Genomic DNA, 23391 nt, shown 5'->3' with positions numbered 1-23391 from the left:
GTTTAAAATATTGATATGCCACGAAGCCTTTATTGAAAGAAGTTGTGATAAATTTCTTCATCCACTTAGGCAACGAGTGTTTGTGTAGATGTTTTCACACAGTAATACTGTTCTGTTAAAAGATTGATATTTAGTCTCAAGACGTGTGATTTTAGTTACGCGATACTTGACAACAGTTGAAATCTGGGCTCGGATGTGGCGTTTCCAATACTACGGAGACTATATGATTGCGACGTCTTTTATAGATTTTATTAACAGTTCTAAACTAAATGTGACGGCATCATAATAGTGTTAATACACACGCTTGTAATAATTACAGATTAATTGTTCAAAGTGTTTTCCCTCTGTATAGAGAAAACTAAAAAAACAAATGAATTATAACCTTCCGTAAATAACATATTCTAAAGATGTTGACACATCAAGCCCATCTGATGCTTCAAGGCTTCATAATGTATTATAATTTAACATTATATTTTACTGGCATAGCCCTTCACTGACTGAGCAGACTTCTTGGATTTCTGTAATTCTGATCCACCAGAGTTACTTCCCTTCACTAATATCTGTACATATAGCTGGTCAAAGATAGATAACATAAAGTCAATATTATCTTCAATTCATTTTATTTTGTTAAATGATAGATAACATAAAGTCAATATTATCTTCAATTCATTTTATTTTGTTAAATGCTGCAATATACATGTGTTTAGGTGTATTGTTATCTACCCACTCATTATACAATTACATAAAGATTATTCTGCTTCATAAAAACACAAACTGAAAAAGTGACAAGACAGCTTACAGATAACAATTTTTTGTATTCGAAAAGTAATAAATACAACACGACACCTAGCCTATGAATAATGTTGGTCTTTTTTTCACTTGAAATATGTGTAATGTAAAATAAATAAATAATATGAACTACTCCAAATATGGCAAGATAATAATTTACCTAGCTATACAATGTATAATCGGATTACAAGGTACAACTGGTGTTCAAGTTCTGTTACCATTTTCTTAGCTTTTGTGGCCGAAATTTGTTTAAGGTAATAAACGCTCTAGGGACAATAAAATTTATAGTTTTGGAATATTATACTACTCCACAAATTTGGTAAGAGCCAAAATTTTTTATAAAAACTGTTCCCCTCCCCCCAAGATATATTTGACAAATTGATTACAATGTACATAACTGGGACAAGTAGGATTTATAATACCATACCCCTATTATCCCCCTTGGGGTGAGCCAAAATTTATGGATACAAGTTCTCACACAATTTATCAGGATGTTCTGCATGTGGCCAAATTTGGTTACAATAACATGCAGAAATCTTGACAATTAGCAATTTATTCAGATTTAAACCTCTAACACTATTGGGCCCCCAGGGGGGTATCAGACAAAATGTTTACAATTCATTCACCTCCCCAGGATAGTTCAAAGCCTAAATTTGGTTACACAAATGGGAATACTATAGTGTAGCGAATTATAGTGATTTCAGTGTTACCAAATTTTGCCACCCTGGGGGAAAAAGTAAAAAAGTTTTACACATCTGTTCCCCTTGAAAGATGTTTACTTAGCCAAATTTTGACAATCACATTTTGGAACTCTGAGGTGAAATACGAAATATCATTTAACCCCTATTGGGCCCAGCACTGACTGCACCCTGGGGGGAGAGCCAAAATTTAATACGTCACAGGTGGGGTATAACAAAATAGTTATCGTAATGGGTTTTCGGGCAACAGATGTTTTGATGCCAAATAACCCCCTCAGTCCAACACAAAGTTCTTTTCCCCTTCCAAGGATGATTCGGCCTTTGGTCAAATCGGGCAGAGAACAAGTTTGTGAGGGAAACCAACATTTCATCTGTTTCCTCAACTGGGGAAATCAGCCAGTAAATGTTATAAATTTTCTGAACCATCTTATCAGATGTTTTACCCACCAAATTTAGGTTCAATTTATGCAAAACTCTAGGAGGTGATTCATCACTCTCATTTATAAGGATATTGTAAATCTTATCTATTACAAACCCCTATATAGTGGATTGTATACTTATTTCCACACTCCTGCTACCACTGTAAATTTTGGGACAGCTGCCATAAATTTATTATAGTTTACGATTTATGTTTCTGCCCATATGTCGAAAAACATGGATTAAACATAGAACCTCTAGGACAAGTAGCGAATATGGAACCTCTTTTAAGAAGACAACATGCCCACGAGGGGAAGCCCTAAAAATGGATGTTTTAGTATCAAATTTGGGTGTTAAAACAATTGAAAGAAACTCTAAAAGTAGCGGGTAAGATTTTTATTACTATGGGGACTGAAAACAAGGGGGATAAAGATGAAAATTTATAAACAGAAACTTCCATTTTTGATAAATGTTTTTGGAAATTGTTACATCATTTTAAAAAAATAGGAAAGTCCATTAAATATTTATATTATGTACCCACTTTGATGGCACAATTTTGGGGTAACAAACAAAAATTTATACAGTTCTGTTTTTCCCCCAAATGTTTGTATTTTTTACCATGCAGAACTTATTATTAAGTCCATATTTAATACGACTAAAGTCTAATTAAATTCATTACACCCTTCAATAAAATTTCGTATAAAATAAGTTACCCTTACCATCCCAACAAAAAATCTGGACCATTTGTACAAATCCATGCAGAACATCTACTGACAACAAAAGCGTTTATAATTTACCTATATTAATTGGGCCCCCGCCCCCTCCTGCCCCCTTGTGGGGTCAAGCCAAAATTTTACCAAGTTCCTGTTAATTCCCCCAAATAGTAAAAATAAAAAGGGGGCTAGCAACTCTACCCAATGGAAAAGTAGGAATTTTATTAGGATTGAAAATTACCCCTATTGTCATAAATTATATACAAGTTATGTTCCCTTAAAAACCCAAGGATTTATGGTGGCCATATTTGGTTACTAATCCATGAAACTCTATACAATTAGCATTTTTTATAGGATTTAACCTCATATTACCCCTATGGGGCCCGCCCTATTGGGGGTCAGAGCCAAAATTTATACAAGATTCTGTTCCCCAACCCAAGGATGTTTTGGCAAAATAATTTGGTTTTAAAAAGAATCCTTGGACAATATATATTTTAAAAGGATTTGGTGAATAACCCCATTGAAACTTTCCTCCAAATCATTAGCCATAAATTTATAGTTCTGTCCCTTCCCCCAAATGTTTCTGGCCAAATTTCACTTTAAAATCAGAACATGGGACAAAGTTTAGATTGCAATAAGATAGCCCCCTATTGGGTCCACCTGTATTTTCTTATCGATTCAGAGCCTTTATACAATATTCTGTTGCCAAAATCCCCAAGTCATTCTGTTTTACGCCAAATCCTTGGGTTACAATCCATGCAGTAACTACTAGGACAAAGCTAGCGATAATTATAGGTTTACAACACATGCCCATCCTGTTAGGGCTATTTGAAACCAGGCACGTAAAAATTTTAACCTGTTTCTCGCCCTTCTCAACTCTTACCCCCAAGGGACTTTCCTGGCCAAATTGAAAAAGTTACATGAATGCAGAAGTCTAGAAAGTTTTTTAGGAAGTTTCTGTTCCCAATTCCCCCACAGGAAATAATACAAGTTTTGTTTTTTTATGTTTACTGGCCAAATTTGGTTAAGCTAAAAAAACAAACCCCTATTGTGCCCCGCTCCTCCTGCCCCCAGGGGGTCAGAGCCAAAATTTTATACAAGTTCTGTTCCCCTTCCCCCAAGGATGGCCAAATTTGGTTACAATCCATGCAGAACTCTAGGACAAGTAGCGATTTATAGGATTTACCTCTATTGTACCCCTATTGGGCCCCGCCCCTCCTGCCCCCCTGGGGGTCAGAGCCAAAATTGATACAAGTTCTGTTCCCCTTCCCCCAAGGATATTTTTGCTGGCTAAATTTGGTTACAATCCATCCAGAACTCTATGACTAGTAGCGATTTAAAGGAAATGTTGACGGACGGACGACGGACGGACGGACGGACGGACGGACGGACGGACGCCGCGCCATAACATAAGCTCACCGGCCCTTCGGCCAGGTGAGCTAAAAAAACAAATGAATTATAACCTTCCGTAAATAACATATTCTAAAGATGTTGACACATCAAGCCCATCTGATGCTTCAAGGCTTCATAATGTATTATAATTTAACATTATATTTTACTGGCATAGCCCTTCACTGACTGAGCAGACTTTTTGGATTTCTGTAATTCTGATCCACCAGAGTTACTTCCCTTCACTAATATCTGTACATATAGCTGGTCAAAGATAGATAACATAAAGTCAATATTATCTTCAATTCATTTTATTTTGTTAAATGATAGATAACATAAAGTCAATATTATCTTCAATTCATTTTATTTTGTTAAATGATAGATAACATAAAGTCAATATCATCTTCAATTCATTTTATTTTGTTAAATGCTGCAATATACATATGTTTAGGTGTTTTAGGTGTATTGCTATCTACCCACTCATTATACAATTACATAAAGATTATTCTGCTTCATAAAAACACAAAATGAAAAAGTCACATGACAGCTTACAGATACAATTTTTTGTATTCGAAAAGTAATAAATACAACACGACACCTAGCCTATGAATAATGTTGGTCTTTTTTTTTCACTTGAAATCTGTGTAATGTAAAATAAATAAATAATATGAACTACTCCAATTATGGCAAGATAATAATTACCTAGCTATACAATGTATAATCAGATTACAATGTACGTGACTGGTGTTGATAATCCTACAAATATTTATTACTCGGAATATCAGCAGTCTGTTCTGCATGTGGTAGATAAACAAAGATTTGGCCCCAGATTACCACCAGTTGACAAAATTTCATCCAACACCTTTTCATTATTACTAAGCATATTAACACTATATGTATACAGTAAATGATTCTTTCTCAGATAGTTCTTGGAGTACCTATAGTTAACTTAGATAATTTGAGATATGTTTTGGCACTAAGAGTTGAAATATGTAGCAATCATTTCACCAGGACCGGAGTGACGTCACAGTGGGGTATAACAAAATAGTTATCGAATGGGTTTTCGGGCAACAGATGTTTTGTTGGACCCTCACACAAAGTGTTGCCTTCGGCCTTTGGTCTCGGGCAACAGTTTGTGAGGGTCCAACAAATCATCTGTTTCCCTCAACCTCAGTCGTGTATACCTGACGAAGCCAATCTTACCAGATAATACCCAATACTTATACAAAAGAAGAGGTGATTCATCACTCTCATTCCTATATCAAAGACAACTAAATTGTACAAATCAATCTATTGGTGATAGCTGTCAATGAACTGTTGATCAGTGTTACCAAACTTGTTTAGTCTATAAAGCACTACATGTGCTGGTAAAACAGTCCGTGCATTCCATTTCCGGATTCGTACCAGTTGTACTAAATTGATAGGGCACCGCCAAATGAAATGCGTATGGATTTTTCCATGATGGCGGCACCTATATAAAAGATACGCTTTGAATAAAAAAGACAAGAATTTTCGTTGTTTACAATGAAATTGATATAAAAGTAATACCTAAATAGTTTCGGAATAGATTGAAATAAATAATCCATGTAATTTGATTTGATATAAATAATCTCTGTCTTGTTTTCAACAAAAAAAACCATTTTGATCACAAATGAAAAATCTCGAGTCCGTCATCTTGGATCCAAGTGGTACGCTTCTGAAAAGGAACAACTTGTACCGGCACAGTTCTGCTGGTACGGCACGGTCCATTTGAGATACAACAAATTTGTATCGATACAACTGGTACGAATCTGCAAATGGAACGCACGGGACGTTATATACCTTGTATGTAACTTATTTAGTCTATGAAGCACTACATGTGCTGGTAAAATTCAGCAATTATTTAGCATTAATATTTTTGTAAAGATTTTGGCATTTCATTTAATATTCGGTCTCTGATTTCATAGATAATTGATTTATGGAAACTTTAAGGGATGCCGAGTAACATGCTGCAATTTTGGAAGAAAATTGTGGCCATGTAGTATCAAAATTGGGGCCTTTGAATTGTCAAAGTTATACACTAGCATTTCTGGAAAGATTTTTTGACATGGTTACGACATGATAGCCTCTGATTGGTTGAAAATTGTATAAACAAAAAAATAATACTAATAGGTATTGTTACATCAAAAAAAGAAAAGAAAAAATGTATAATAAAATTCCAAGGTGTTACACCACCAATGGATTGTAATTTTCATCAGGAGCAGACAAACTATTGGTGGGTTTTTTTTACTAACAAAAGTTACTTTACACTACATAACATTGAAATGTTTGAGCTTCTTATTTTACTTCAATAAGTATTCAAAATAAGTAATTACATCCCAACAAAAATCCATGACACCATGCCCTATATGGAATGGAGTACTGACAACAAAAGTAAAACAGATTATTTTATCTGTATCTTGTGTGAATTATATATACACAATTTAACATCAGTTGTTGTCTTAATAATAAATATTGTTTATGCTGTGTCGGTGGTGGAGCATCTTTAATAATAAATATTGATTATGCTCTGTCGGTGGTGGAGCATCTTTAATATATTTATACACACATCACCAGCCATAACTGGTTTTACTTCATATATGGCACATTATTTATTCATGATTTTTGTAGTAAAATACACTAGATTCTTATTTTTACTTTTGCCACTTTTTCTTTTTTCAAACTGACTAATGTTAAGTTTTTTGATATGAAAGTAACTTAAAATATTTAAGAATGACACTCCTATAGATACAAAGACACCAGTGAATACTGTAGTCATTTAGATTAAAAATATATTTTACGAAGGATTCACATATCCTGCATATTTATATACTAACTTCAAAAATAAATAAACTACTTTAAATATGCTATAGCTATCAATCCGTGGACATTCTACAACAATCCATCCACTCAAGTAGCTATCTGTGGGGACATTCTACAACAATCCATCCACTCAAGTCGCTATCTGTCTTTGCCAGATTTCTTTAAGACATTCGTCTGGACTTTCTGCAAAAACAAAATTGAGTTTTTTCATAACAAATATTGAAATGTTTGTAGAATATGATGGGCTAATCTTTCACAAAGTTATTGCACAGAGTAAGCCATAAGTCAAGATCCGAAAGGGACCAAATAGAAAAAAAAACCACAAATTTCTTGGTTTCAGTCAACGTTAGTGAAACTGTGGCCTCAAAAAATGGCAGATTAATGCTTATTGAGATGGAAGAAATTACTGGACAAAGAAAGTTTGTTAAAACAATAAGAACATTTGACCATTTTTGTTTTTGGACATTTTGACATTGTTATAACCTACCCTATTGAAGACTCGAGCTCGAAGACGATTTAACGAGTAGTCCTCATCACGTTTCTTTATATGCTTCATGGCCTGGACTTCAGGGAGCTTTTTATACAACCTAAAACAAAACATGTTCCATAGATTTATAAACAATAAAAAGAATTCCAAAAAGGGGAGTAATCTAGTTGTTAAATCCTAAAATGCAGTATTGTAATAGATTTCATCTTGAGACGGAAATACCATTATTACTGACAACGTACACATTTTCATATATGAGCCATTTAAAATATTTTCTTATCTAAAATGTTTTAAAGAAAGAAATTATAGCATTTAAAAATGAGAAAAATAATACATGCTCACCTAAGTTCTGATACAGATGCACAAACCTTGCACCCATCAGGTTCTTATAGTCAGTCAGAACATTTATATTATGTGAGCAACATTATATAGTGTCAAAATACAAACCTTTGGTAAAACAAAAAATAACAAGGACATGGTCATTCAGATCCCCCGCCAATGGAGAGCTAAATCAATTAATGCATTAATTTTATATGCTAGTAAGAGTATAGGGAAAGTATTTTAAAACCCAACTGCAATTGAAGAATATATACAAAACATATTTATGTTTTTTTTAACAAAGTGAAACCAACTTTGAAAACATTTGCTTCTTTGAAAAATACCAGAATTGATCTTAGCTTTAACAAAGTTCAGCAGCTAACAGTGCGATTTTTGATTTGTTTTAAACAGCGACGAGTTACATAGGAATTAAGTGAATGTTCATAGTAATTGAGTTTGATATATCTGAGTTTTACTGCATGCATATTAAATAAAAAGTAAAGCATAATACAAAATTAGAAGTCCTACATAAAATGTGTCTAAAAAAAAACCCCTTAAAATAGCAAAAGGCACTACTAGACCATAAGACTAATGTGCCTATGGAGTTCCGTGCATATATCTCAACCGGTTTTCCAGTTATGCTGCGGAAACGAACCTGGTACAAAAATATATTTTCAGCAATGTTTCCATGGTTACGGAAAAAGTGCAAAATATTAAAACATAAAAATAGCAAAAGCCACTACTAGACCATAAGAACAATGTGTCTATGAAGTTTCGTGGAAATATCTCTTCTGGTTTTAGAGTTATGCTCCGGAACAAACCTGGTACAAAAATATATTTTCAGCAATGTTTCCATGGTTATGGAAAAAATGCAAAAATGAAAATTTAAAATAGCAAAAGGCACTACTAGACCATTAGACCAATGTGTGTATGAAGTTTTGTGGAAATATACTGGTTTTAGTGTTATGCTCCGGAAACCATTCATACGGACGGACAGACGGACGGACGGACGGAACCCATTTGTATATCCCCCGCCAACTTCCTTGGGTGGGGGATAACAACGTCTACATAAAGGAAGTGATTTTATCAATTTGACCTTTTAATGAATAATCTATGAAGAGTATCTGATTGTATTACATCTGTGAATTGAGAAGAATTTTGAAGTTTTTGCTTTTTGACCCGTTTCGTCGCCACCCCTCTGGCCCCTGTGGGTCAGTCAGGCTAAATAATCGGATATGATGTACAAGTGCTATCTCAGGCCAATAATCCTATCCAAGTTTGACTCATTTCCTATCATATAAACTGAACAAAAAATACTCAATATAATGTTTCTCTAGATAAACTATAGTAAATTTGACATTCTCCTTAGAGGAAAATCTGGAACCCCAGGGCCATGAAATTCACAATATTGTAGCAAGCCAACAGCCCCCCGCAGGAGGGGGCGGGGTGGAGGTCATATAATTCACAATTTTGATTGGGTCTTCAGCTAAGAAGGTTTGTCCCAAATCTCATTGAATTTGCTCCAGCAGTATTGGAGAAAAAGTCGAAAATGTAAATTGTTTACGGTCGATAAGGGTCAATAACTTTGTTAGTTACAATGGCTTGAGATTTTTTAAATGTTAGTGTGCATACAATATTTCAATAAATTTGGTGAGATGTTTGGTAACTAACACCGATGGTAGTAACATTGTCACTAATTGAAATCTTTTGTTCAAAATTGTTTAAATTGACATCCCTAATATAAAAAAACAAGAGGCCCAGAGGGCCTGTATCGCTCACCTGGTTTGTAATGCCTAGGAATGTTCTGAATACAAGTTCATTGTTTCTTTTCTGAAGGAATTTGAATATTTACCTCTAATTCCCCTATTGGGCCCCACTCTTTCTGCTCAAGGGTGTCAAAGCCAAAATTTATACAAATTCTGTTAACCCCAAGGATATTTCTGGGCCAAATTTGGTTAAAATCCAAGCAGAACTATATGGCTATTAGCGATTTATCGGATTTACCTCTATTTCCCCTATTGGGCCCCGCCCCTCCTGCCCCCAGGGGGTCAGAGCCAAAATTTATACAATTTTCTGTTCTCCTTAGCCCAAGGATGCATTTCTAGCCAAATTTGGTTACAATCCATGCAGAACTCTAGGACAAGTAGCGATTTATAGGATTTACCTCTATTTCCCCTATTGGGCCCCATCCCTCTTGCCCCCAGGGGATCAGAGCCAAAATTTATACAAGTTCTGTTCCCCTTCCCCCAAGGATGTTTCTGGTCAAATTTGGTTACAATCCATGCAGAACTCTAGGATAAGTAGCGATTTATAAGATTACCTCTATTTCCCCTATTGGGCCCCGCCCGTCCTGCCCCCGGGGGAGTCAGAGCCAAAATTTATACAAGTTCTGTTCCCCTTCCCCCAAGGATGTTTGTGGCCAAATTTGGTTACAATCCATGCAGAACTCTAGGACAAGTAGCGTTTTATAGGATTTACCTCTATTTCCCCTATTGGGCCCCGCCCCTCCTGCCCCCAGGGGGTCAGAGCAAAAATTTATACAAGTTCTGTTCCCCTTCCCCCAAGGATGTTTGTGGCCAAATTTGGTTAAAATCCATGCAGAACTCTAGGTCAAGTAGCGATTCATAGGATTTACCTCTATTTCCCCTATTGGGCCCCGCCCCTCCTGCCCCCAGGGGGTCAGAGCAAAAATTCATACAAGTTCTGTTCCCCTTCCCCCAAGGATGTTTGTGGCCAAATTTGGTTAAAATCCCTGCAGAACTCTAGGTCAAGTAGCGATTCATAGGATTTACCTCTATTTCCCCTATTGGGCCCCGCCCCTCCTGCCCCCAGGGGGTCAGAACCAAAATTTATACAAGTTCTGTTCCCCTTCCCCTAAGGATGTTTGTGGCCATATTTGGTTACAATCCATGCAGAACTGTAGGACAAGTAGCGATTCATAGGATTTACCTCTATTTCCCCTATTGGGCCCCGCCCCTCTTGCCCCCAGGGGGTCAGAGCCTAAATTTACACAAGTTCTGTTCCCCTTCCGCCAAGGATGTTTGTGGCCAAATATGGTTACAATCCATGCAGAACTCAAGGACAAGTAGCGATTTATAGGATTTACCTCTATTTCCCCTATTGGGCCCCGCCCCTCCTGCCCCCAGGGGGTCAGAGCCAAAATTTATACAAGTTCTGTTCCCCTTCCCCCAAGGATGTTTGTGGCCAAATGTGGTTACAATTCATGCAGAACTCTAGGACAAGTAGCGTTTTATAGGATTTACCTTTATTTTCCCTATTGGGCCCCGCCCCTCCTGCCCCCGGGGAGTCAGAGCCAAAATTTATACAAGTTCTGTTCCCCTTTCCCCAAGGATGTTTGTGGCCAAATTTGGTTACAATCTATGCAGAACTCTATGACTAGTAGCGATTTAAAGGAAATGTTGACGGACGGACGACGGACGACGGACGGACGGACGACGGACGACGGACGCCGCGCATGACATAAGCTCACCGGCCCTTCGGGCCAGGTGAGCTAAAAATCAAATTGAGAAAGAGCAGTGAAGTAACAACCTTCAACTATCAAAGTCCAAGATGGCTCTGTGTCGACCATCTTCTTGACAGATCGAGTCCAAAATGCAACATGCAAAACTACCCTAGGGAAATTTACATATTAAGTTTGGGACTGATCCCTTCTGGAGAAATTGCAGTAACAGATGGACGATGGACCATGGATAAAAGACGATTTAAATAGATTAGAAAGTTCCTAAAACAAACGTTATATAAACTAACCTCTTTGTTACTTCTTTCATTTCTTTTTTGGACATTGATCGTCTTTTTGGCTTGTGTAGATTTTCTGAAAATCAAAATAATTCCTGGTTAATGCAATCAAATGTCAAAACAATTATTAACAAGAGTACCCTCTCCACATATCACACATCCCCCACCATCATCCCCATATATCTCACGTCCCCCTCAATCCTCCACTATATATCACCCGTCCCCCACTACCTACCACACCATACGGTTGGTTCTACTTACCACTAAAGGGGTGTGCATCAGGGTTCGATTCTTTCTTGTTGTTCTGGTTACTGAAGAGTTCCTTCCTTTCCTGTTCCAAATAATGCTGAAGTTGACGCTCATGTGCTGCCAACAACACTCGTTTCTGACGCTCACCAACACGAGATATTGTGTCTTGCTTAAAAGTCTTAAATGCCTCCTGTTGTAAATAGTTTATGTTTAAGTTATTTTATTATGAACAAGAATTCCACGAAGTGGATGTGTCGCCTGCACAGCAGTTTAAAACATCACAAAAAATATTTATTTACAGTTGAAAATATTGTTAATAATTAGGTGAAGTTATAAAGTCCCGTAACTCTTACAAATATTGACTGATTTTGAACATTATCGAACTCAACTGAGTTCTGATTTATATTAAGCAATATACTAAATTTGGATGAATCTTTAACATAAGGTTGATTTAAAGTAAACATTGTCTGCTTTTCGTTTGCAATTTGGTCCAAATATCGTGAATGGTATCATTTTTTCTGCTATTTTGATGTAGTTACCATGCGTTTTCAAAAGCATGATTAAGCGCAGAAATTGGAGAATTATTTTTCTAAATAAATTTCATATTGATTGGAATTGCAAATGTTGTACAGAATAGTTGTTTTGACACGTAGACTTTGAACAGGTATATTTTACAGTCCCAATATAAGTAATTTGGGCCTATTGATTCTTGTGAAGTAATTTGAATGAGAAGTTTAAGGACGTCACACAACGACTGTTGATTATGCCGACTCTTTGGGTCAGATGACCTATTGAGAGCACATTATGTAGCACACGTAACTACAATAATTATAATGTATATATGGAAGGTTGATTTAGTTTTTTGATAAATAGTGTAAAGTTAATATTGATGATAACAAGGACATAGTCATTCAGATCCCCCGCCAATGGAGATATCAAAGCTGAAGTAAGTTTGATTGTGGAGACTTATCTGTATGAAAAAAACCAGGAAAAAGGAAGTTGAGCTAAAGAAGGATGGAGTATAATTCAAGTAGAGCGGGGCTGCAATTGTTGAATCAGGTATACAGCCTTGACATTTAAATTAGACTATATACACAAAGATGGGTGGAGTTTTGCAAAGTAACATTTACCATTTACCATGATATTTTCACCAATGTTTCCATGGTAATGGAAAAAGTGCAAAAAATGAAAACCTAAAAATAGCAAAAGGTACTACTAGACCATAAAAAGAATGTGTCTCTATGAAGTTTCGTGTAAATATCTCTGCTGGTTTTAGAGTTATGCTCCAGAAATGAACCTGCTACAAAAATATGATATTTTCAGCAATGTTTCCATGGTTACAGAAAAAAGTACAAAAAGTGAAAACCTTAAAATAGCAAAAGGCACTACTAGACCATAAGACTAATGTGCCTATGGAGCTATATGCATATATCTCAACCGGTTTTCCAGTTATGCTGCGGAAACGAACCTGGTACAAAAATATATTTTCAGCAATGTTTCCATGGTTACGAAAAAAGTGCAAAATATTAAAACATAAAAATAGCAAAAGGCACTACTAGACCATAAGACCAACGTGTCTATGAAGTTTCATGGAAATATCTCTGCTGGTTTTAGAGTTGTGCTTCGGAAATGATTCTTACACAAAAATCTGCCATTTTCAGCAATGTTTCCATGGTTACAGAAAAAAGTGCAAAAAGTGAAAACCTTAAAATAGCAAAAGGCACTACTAGACCATAAGACCAATGTGTTTATGAAGTTTCGTGGAAATATCTCTTCTGGTTTTAGAGTTATGCTCCGGAAACGAACCTGGTACAAAAATATGACATTTTCAGCAATGTTTCCATGGTTACGGAAAAAATGCAAAAAATGAAAACCTAAAAATAGCAAAAGGCACTACTAGACCATAAGATTAATGTGTCTATGAAGTTTCGTGGAAATATCTCTACTGGTTTTAGAGTTATGCTCCGGAAACCATTAGTACGGACGGACAGACGGACTGACGGAACCCATTTGTATATCCCCCGCCAACTTCGTTGGGCGGGGGATAATAATATTGTACTAACCTGCAATGACATTTTCTTCAAAGGCTTTGGATCATAATTTTCTTCATCAGAGCTGTCGGCATCCTTATCATCTATCCGTTGACCTTTGGGGTCAAGGTCAAACTTTGTGTCACGTGACTTATTGAGGATGTCACTACTGACAACAGCTTTCCAGTCAGCTGGGTGCACAGACTTTGGTTGCCATGGTTTCTGTTTGATAGCATGAGCTTGTTGTTCTTTGAGAGGCTGTCTCCAAGGTCGAGATTCAGACACCGGAATATACCATGATATACCTCCTGAAACACATATTACATAATTTCTCATAATCAATGGCTCCAATTTCTAAAATGAAAATAGCCCTTTAGGCCCATCCTTCAGGCCTATCCTTCAGGCCCAAAGGAGGTCAGCCTAACCATGTGTACAAGTCAACACCCCATAAGGCCAGTCAAATTTACTTAAGTTCCGACCAGCATTTAGGAAGAAGTTCATTGTTGATAGATGACACATGACGCTGCAGTATGGCATAAATTAGGAATTTGTCAAGTTTTTAGAAATTCTCACAAAATCAGAGTAATTTGATTCTATAATCACTGGTAATAATGTTAATTAGCCTATTTTTGTGGCCACTAAATTTTGTGTTTTCATACTAAAAAATTCTCACAGCTAATTTGTGGCAATTTATTTTTCGTAACTCTAATCTCCTAGAATTTAAATGAACACCAAAAAAAATCGGTTTAAAGTATGAAAACAACTCACTGTTTGGACTGTCCTGAAGTTTTGCTATACAAGTGTCCTCTGGGGTTTCTGGGGTAAACATTCGCGACTTTGGAGGTGGTACTGCCTTGGACAAATAGCCATAATCTATTTGATCAGTGGATGGTGATCTTGGCTTCCTTTTGGCCTCTTTGTCCACAGACATATTAATCTCAAACGAAGTTGTCCTCTTATTCTCCTGAGATTTTGACCTTGACCTTTGAGGTGAATGTTTTTGAGCAGATCTTTGCCTGACAGGAGAGCGGGAAGTTGACCTATTGGGTGAGAGCTGTTTTCGCCGTCGCTCTGGAGACATGAGAGGGACAGGAATGACTCCTCTATCGTTATGTGAAGGGATATAAGGACTAGTCTGGACGGCTTCAGACACCATGGTCACCCTTCCTGAGTTTTTGCTGTGTTGTCGTGGCGGACTAACATGAATTGGAGAAGGATACATCGTTGATACCGACTTTTTCTTTCGTGAAGAAGGCGATCTTGATTTTCTTGGTTTTTCAATCGTCTCCATATTTTCTTTATTTCTGCTGTTGAATTTTGATTGCTGGAAGATATCACCAGTACTTGTCTTAACTTTCTCCTTTCTTTTCTTCTCACTGCCTCTTTGTTTTGCAGAAAATGGCCGATGAAAAATACTAGATTCATTTTGAGATTCTGAGTCATCAGTTTGAACTTGTATTCTCTCATTCGTTTGCCCCCTGACTTTATTCTGAAATGCCACTTGACGATTTTTATTAGAGAACTGGACATCAGTACTACTGTCTTTAGAGGATGTATCGGCGACAGCAATATTAGAATCTTCCTGTGTCGTCATTGTTGAGTCAGTGTCCAAAAGCGTTGAGGAATCCGATACAGATATAGATGTTGTAGAAGACACTAAGTCTAGTTCCACACCAATAGCTCTGTCTGATAGTTTGCCCTTCTTTTTAGCATTCAGTAACATTTCTAATTTCTTAAGCTTATCCATCCTATGTAACTCCCTCTTTCTTTCCTTGTCAATTTTATCGCGTTGGTGACGGACCTTGTCATGAAGTTTAGCCATCAGTGGATCTATAACGTGTCTCCGCCGATTACGTTTCGCCTTCAACAACAGATCCATGTCGTTTAGTGCATTTGGTGTCGTCGCTTCAAAGCTTGTATCTTCTGGTATGGAATATAAGGTATCAGCACTCTCTCCCAGCTTCTCGTTTCCAGCTGCTTTTGTTTCTTTATTTCGGTTTTTATTCTCCTTATTCTTCTTTTCCTTCTCCGCTCGCTTCTTCTTTTCTTGATGAGCAAGGATCTCAGCGTAACTACCATTACTTTCATCGTCACCACTCAACCGTTTCCTATACTCTGCCTCGCGCCGCATTCGTTCGGCCTCCTTTCTCTGCTTTGCTGATTTCTCACCATCTTTTTTCTGCACAGGCTTTTCTGTTTCAGCCTCTTCAGTAAGAGTGTTTAGCTCTTTCATCAAGCGGTTTTCTTTCACACGTTCGTACGTGACGTCATCCATGTATTTCTGAACCACATGCTTGGTGGGGTTTTTAATTAAGCTTGTAAGTGTATCCATTCGAGGAGTGTTCAAGCTACTTTCACTGGCATTATTGGGATCAAAATCTTTAAATCGCTGCCACATGTCATTTAGGTTTGGATGGACCGACTCTCTGTACTCCTTCTCAAGACTCTCTCGGAGGATGATGGCACGCTTGCTGGGAGGCCTTTTATCAAACTCTTCATCATAGTCAGTCTCTTCATCCACCAGGGGTACAAATTTGTGTTGTGATCTAACGAAAATAAGAGGTCTATGGTAAAACACAGGAATAACATTCTCTGTCAAGGTTAAACACAGATATAGCATTCTCTGTCAAGGTTAAACACAGATATAACATTCTCTGTCAAGGTTAAACACAGAAATAACATTCTCTGTCAAGGTAAAACACAGAAATAACATTCTCTGTCAAGGTAAAACACAGATATAACATTCTCTGTCAAGGTAAAACACAGAAATAACATTCTCTGTCAAGGTAAAACACAGAAATAATATTCTCTGTCAAGGTAAAACACAGGAATAGCATTCTCTGTCAAGGTAAAACACAGATATAACATTCACTGTCAAGGTAAAACACAGGAATAACATTCTCTGTCAAGGCAAAACACAGATATAACATTCACTGTCAAGGTTAAACACAGAAAAAAACATTCTCTGTCAAGGTAAAACACAGATATAACATTCTCTGTCAAGGTAAAACACAGAAATAATATTCTCTGTCAAGGTAAAACACAGAAATAATATTCTCCGTCAACGTAAAACACAGAAATAACATTCTCTGTCAAGGTAAAACACAGATATAACATTCGCTGTCAAGGTAAAACACAGAAATAACATTCTCTGTCAGTCTAAAACACAGTTAAACACAGAAATAACATTCTCTGTCAAGGTAAAACACAGAAATAACATTCACGGTCAAGACTCCTATCAGTTGTTTGTAAGGTGGTCATTCTCTGTGCAAATATTCGTTATTTATCACCGTGTTTACAGTATATATGAACCATGTTTTACAGTATATGAACTGTGTTTTACAGTATATGAACCTTGTTTTACAGTATATGAACTATGTTTTACAGTATATGAACCGTGTTTTACAGTATATGAACCTTGTTTTACAGTATATGAACTGTGTTTTACAGTATATGAACTGTGTTTTACAGTATATGAACTGTGTTTTACAGTATATGAACTGTGTTTTACAGTATATGAACTGTGTTTTACAGTATATGAACCATGTTTTACAGTATATGAACCATGTTTTACAGTATATGAACCATGTTTTACAGTATATGAACCATGTTTTACAGTATATGAACCATGTTTTACAGTATATGAACCATGTTTTACAGTATATGAACCATGTTTTACAGTATATGAACCATGTTTTACAGTATATGAACCATGTTTTACAGTATATGAACCATGTTTTACAGTATATGAACCGTGTTTTACAGTATATGAACCATGTTTTACAGTATATGAACCTTGTTTTACAGTATATGAACCTTGTTTTACAGTATATGAACCATGTTTTACAGTATATGAACCATGTTTTACAGTATATGAACCGTGTTTTACAGTATATGAACTGTGTTTTACAGTATATGAACCATGTTTTACAGTATATGAACCGTGTTTTACAGTATATGAACCGTGTTTTACAGTATATGAACCATGTTTTACAGTATATGAACCGTGTTTTACAGTATATGAACTGTGTTTTACAGTATATGAACCATGTTTTACAGTATATGAACCGTGTTTTACAGTATAAGAACCGTGTTTTACAGTATATGAACTGTGTTTTACAGTATATGAACTGTGTTTTACAGTATATGAACCGTGTTTTACAGTATATGAACCATGTTTTACAGTATATGAACCGTGTTTTACAGTATATGAACATGTTTTACAGTATATGAACCATGTTTTATATGAACATGTACAGTATATGAACCTGTTTTTACAGTATATGAACCTGTTTTACAGTATATGAACTGTGTTTTACAGTATTTGAACAGTATAGTGTGTTTACAGTATATGAACCATGTGTTTTACAGTATATGAACTGTGTTTTACAGTATATGAACCATGTTTTACAGTATATGAACCATGTTTTACAGTATATGAACCATGTTTTACAGTATATGAACCGTGTTTTACAGTATATGAACCGTGTTTTACAGTATATGAACTGTGTTTTACAGTATATGAACTGTGTTTTACAGTATATGAACTGTGTTTTACAGTATATGAACCATGTTTTACAGTATATGAACCATGTTTTACAGTATATGAACCATGTTTTTACAGTATATGAACCATGTTTTTACAGTATATGAACCATGTTTTACAGTATATGAACCATGTTTTACAGTATATGAACTGTGTTTTACAGTATATGAACTGACGTGTTTTTACAGTATATGAACTGTGTTTTACAGTATATGAACCATGTTTTACAGTATATGAACCGTGTTTTACAGTATATGAACCATGTTTTACAGTATATGAACCATGTTTTACAGTATATGAACCATGTTTTACAGTATATGAACCGTGTTTTACAGTATATGAACCATGTTTTACAGTATATGAACCGTGTTTTACAGTATATGAACTGTTTTACAGTATATGAACCATGTTTTTTACAGTATATGAACGTGTTTTACAGTATATGAACCGTGTGTGTTTTACAGTATATGAACCATGTTTTACAGTATATGAACCGTGTTTTACAGTATATGAACTGTGTTTTACAGTATATGAACTGTGTTTTACAGTATATGAACTGTGTTTTACAGTATATGAACCATGTTTTACAGTATATGAACCATGTTTTACAGTATATGAACCGTGTTTTACAGTATATGAACTGTGTTTTACAGTATATGAACTGTGTTTTACAGTATAAGAACCATGTTTTTACAGTATATGAACCGTGTTTTACAGTATATGAACCATGTGTTTTACAGTATATGAACCATGTTTTACAGTATATGAACCATGTTTTACAGTATATGAACTATGTTTTACAGTATATGAACCTGTTTTACAGTATATGAACCATGTTTTACAGTATAGAACCGTGTTTTACAGTATATGAACCGTGTTTTACAGTATATGAACTGTGTGTTTTACAGTATATGAACTGTGTTTTTACAGTATATGAAACCAGTGTTTTACAGTATATGAACCATGTTTTACAGTATATGAACAACATGTGTTTTACAGTATATGAACCGTGTTTTACAGTATATGAACCGTGTTTTACAGTATATGAACTGTGTTTTACAGTATATGAACTGTGTTTTACAGTATATGAACTGTGTTTTACAGTATATGAACCATGTTTTACAGTATATGAACCGTGTTTTACAGTATATGAAACGTAACTGTGTTTTATGACCAGTTTTTACAGTATATGAACTGTGTTTTACAGTATATGAACTGTGTTTTACAGTATATGAACCGTGTTTTACAGTATATGAACCATGTTTTACAGTATATGAACCATGTTTTACAGTATATGAACCGTGTTTTACAGTATATGAACCATGTTTTACAGTATATGAACCATGTTTTACAGTATATGAACTGTGTTTTACAGTATATGAACCATGTTTTACAGTATATGAACCATGTTTTACAGTATATGAACTGAACCTGTGTTTTACAGTATATGAACCATGTTTTACAGTATATGAACTGTGTTTTACAGTATATGAACCGTGTTTTACAGTATATGAACTGTGTTTTACAGTATATGAACTGTGTTTTACAGTATATGAACTGTGTTTTACAGTATATGAACCATGTTTTACAGTATATGAACCATGTTTTACAGTATATGAACCATGTTTTACAGTATATGAACCATGTTTTACAGTATATGAACCGTGTTTTACAGTATATGAACCGTGTTTTACAGTATATGAACTGTGTTTTACAGTATATGAACTGTGTTTTACAGTATATGAACTGTGTTTTACAGTATATGAACTGTGTTTTACAGTATATGAACCATGTTTTACAGTATATGAACCATGTTTTACAGTATATGAACCATGTTTTACAGTATATGAACCGTGTTTTACAGTATATGAACCGTGTTTTACAGTATATGAACTGTGTTTTACAGTATATGAACTGTGTTTTACAGTATATGAACCGTGTTTTACAGTATATTGAACATGTTTTACAGTATATGAACTGTGTTTTACAGTATATGAACCATGTTTACATTGTTTAACAGTATATGAACCTGTGTTTACAGTATATGAACTGTTGTTTTACAGTATACAGAACTGTGTTTTACAGTATATGAACCATGTGTTTTACAGTAATATGAACTGTGTTTTACAGTATATGAACCTATGTTTTACAGTATATGAACCATGTTTTACAGTATAAGAAACCATGTTTTACAGTATATATGAACCATGTTTTACAGTATAAGAACCATGTTTATACAGAAAATTGAACCATGTTTTTACAGTATATGAACCGTGTTTTTACAGTATATGAACCATGTGTTTTACAGTATATGAACCATGTTTTACAGTATAAAGAACTGTGTTTTACAGTATAATGAACCATGTTTTACAGTATATGAACTGTGTTTTACAGTATATAATGAACCATGTTTTACAGTATATGAAACCGTGTTTTACAGTATATGAACCATGTTTTACAGTATATGAACCATGTTTTACAGTATATTGAACTGTGTTTTTACAGTATATAACAGTTTACAGTAACGTGTTTTTACAGTATATGAACTGTGTTTTACAGTATATGAACTCAGTATATGAACTGTGTTTTACAGTATATGAACTGTGTTTTACAGTATATGAACCATGTTTTACAGTATATGAACCATGTTTTACAGTATATGAACTATGTTTTACAGTATATGAACTGTGTTTTACAGTATATGAACCTTGTTTTACAGTATATGAACTGTGTTTTACAGTATATGAACCGTGTTTTACAGTATATGAACTGTGTTTTACAGTATATGAACTGTGTTTTACAGTATATGAACCGTGTTTTACAGTATATGAACTGTGTTTTACAGTATATGAACCTTGTTTTACAGTATATGAACCGTGTTTTACAGTATATGAACCGTGTTTTACAGTATATGAACCATGTTTTACAGTATATGAACTGTGTTTTACAGTATATGAACCATATGTTTTACAGTATATGAACCTTGTTTTACAGTATATGAACCGTGTTTTACAGTATATGAACCATGTTTTACAGTATATGAACTATGTTTTACAGTATATGAACAGTTTACAGTATATGAACTGTGTTTTACAGTATATGAACCTGTTTTACAGTATATGAACTGTGTTTTACAGTATATACAGTGTTTTACAGTATATGAACCGTGTTTTACAGTATATGAACCGTGTTTTACAGTATATGAACCATGTTTTACAGTATATGAACCATGTTTTACAGTATATGAACCATGTTTTACAGTATATGAACCTGTTTTACAGTATATGAACCGTGTTTTACAGTATATGAACTGTGTTTTACAGTATATGAACTGTGTTTTACAGTATATGAACTGTGTTTTACAGTATATGAACTGTGTTTTACAGTATATGAACCGTGTTTTACAGTATATGAACTGTGTTTTACAGTATATGAACTGTGTTTTACAGTATATGAACTGTGTTTTACAGTATATGAACCGTGTTTTACAGTATATGAACTGTGTTTTACAGTATATGAACCGTGTTTTACAGTATATGAACTGTGTTTTACAGTATATGAACCGTGTTTTACAGTATATGAACTGTGTTTTACAGTATATGAACTGTGTTTTACAGTATATGAACTGTGTTTTACAGTATATGAACCATGTTTTACAGTATATGAACTGTGTTTTACAGTATATGAACTGTGTTTTTACAGTATATGAACTATGTTTTACAGTATATGAACCTGAACCTGTGTTTTACAGTATATGAACCATGTTTTACAGTATATGAACCATGTTTTACAGTATATGAACCGTGTGTTTTACAGTATATGAACTGTGTTTTACAGTATATGAACTGTGTTTTACAGTATATGAACCGTGTTTTACAGTATATGAACTGTGTTTTACAGTATATGAACCATTGTTTTACAGTATATGAACTGTGTTTTACAGTATATGAACCATGTTTTTACAGTATATGAACCGTGTTTTTACAGTATATGAACTGTGTTTTACAGTATATGAACTGTTTTTACAGTATATGAAACTGTGTTTTACAGTACTGTGTTTACAGTATATGAACCATGTTTTACAGTATATGAACTGTGTTTTTGTATATGAACGGTGTTTTTAACAGTATATGAACCGTGTTTTAACAGTATAAGAACCATGTTTTTACAGTATATTTAAGAACTGTGTTTTACAGTATATGAACTGTGTTTTACAGTATATGAACCCATGTTTTTACAGTTTTACAGTATGAACCATGTTTTACAGTATATGAACTGTGTTTTACAGTATATGAACCATGTTTTACAGTATAATGAACCATGTTTTACAGTAAATGAACCATGTTTTACAGCTGCTGTTTCTACTAATTAAGAACTGTGAACCTCTGCCTTTACAAATAACAACTTAATAAATCACTGAACATCAGTCAAAGCCAAACTCTTATATGTGTAAGTTAAGCATGTGCACTATGCCTGACCTATGACCTCTGATTATCTACAGTACACATCATGTGCTACTATAAGTGACATATGACCTCGGATTATGCACTGACCTGGCTCTCCTCTCAAAGTCCCTGGATCAGTTTCTCCGCGGTTTCTCCATCAGAAGTTTTTCTTTCTCCTCGTTTATAGCATCTTCAAAGTCAGAATCTTCTGTTTTACAGCTAGGTAATGTTAAAGTCAAATATATTTATCAGTATTGAGTCCTTTAGATATGAACAAGCTTTCATATGTTTTTACTATAAATTTTATCTGTATTAGTCCTGTATATATATGCATTTCTGTTTTACCTAGCTAGTTGCTAATATCAAATATATAAATCATATATGAAAAGCACACAAGGTTAGATTGAGGTCAAGCTTTCACAGCATTCAATGTTATAACATAAATATATTATCTGTATTAGTCATCTGTATATATATGTAATGCTTCTGTTTTACCTAGCTAGTTCTATGTTAAATCAAATATATTTATCATATTGAGTCCTTTAGATTGAACAAGCTTTCAATGTTATATGCCATAATTTCAAAACTGACACTACTTTACTTTACAACTTACACTACTTTACAACTGACACTATTTTACAACTGACGCTACTTTACAACTGACGCTACTTTAAAAGAATTTGTGTGTTACTCAGCAGAGAAAAAAAATCTAT

The 23391-nt window shown here is 34.8% G+C and overlaps 1 protein-coding gene across 1 annotated transcript; it reads right to left on the bottom strand.

Annotated features, from left to right (window-relative positions):
* Nucleotides 1-4466: 4466 nt before the first annotated feature.
* Nucleotides 4467-22884, bottom strand: LOC138335596 (DNA ligase 1-like). Its single transcript, XM_069284764.1, has 7 exons — nt 22787-22884; nt 14456-16233; nt 13721-13995; nt 11670-11847; nt 11421-11484; nt 7335-7434; nt 4467-7030 (listed from the first exon to the last, which is right to left on the bottom strand). Exons 2-7 carry the CDS (start codon nt 16083-16085, stop codon nt 6986-6988), a joined length of 2292 nt encoding a protein of 763 aa, XP_069140865.1. The 5' UTR covers nt 16086-16233; nt 22787-22884; the 3' UTR covers nt 4467-6985.
* Between the last annotated feature and the right edge of the window lie 507 nt (nt 22885-23391).

This window comes from Argopecten irradians, chromosome 11 (assembly GCF_041381155.1).
Source record: "Argopecten irradians isolate NY chromosome 11, Ai_NY, whole genome shotgun sequence".
NCBI lineage: Eukaryota > Metazoa > Mollusca > Bivalvia > Pectinida > Pectinidae > Argopecten > Argopecten irradians.
Note: the sequence above shows the minus strand (reverse complement) of the source record. Positions and strands in the feature narration are given on the sequence as shown.

Coding starts and splice junctions, on each gene's coding strand:
- LOC138335596 (XM_069284764.1), bottom strand. CDS start 16,085: ATGTGGCAGCGATTTAAAGATTTTGATCCCAATAATGCCAGTGAAAGT. Junction 11,848..13,720: donor TGAAGAAAATGTCATTGCAG/GTTAGTACAATA, acceptor TATTTACAACAG/GAGGCATTTAAGACTTTTAA. Junction 11,485..11,669: donor TGATGCACACCCCTTTAGTG/GTAAGTAGAACC, acceptor TTTGATTTTCAG/AAAATCTACACAAGCCAAAA.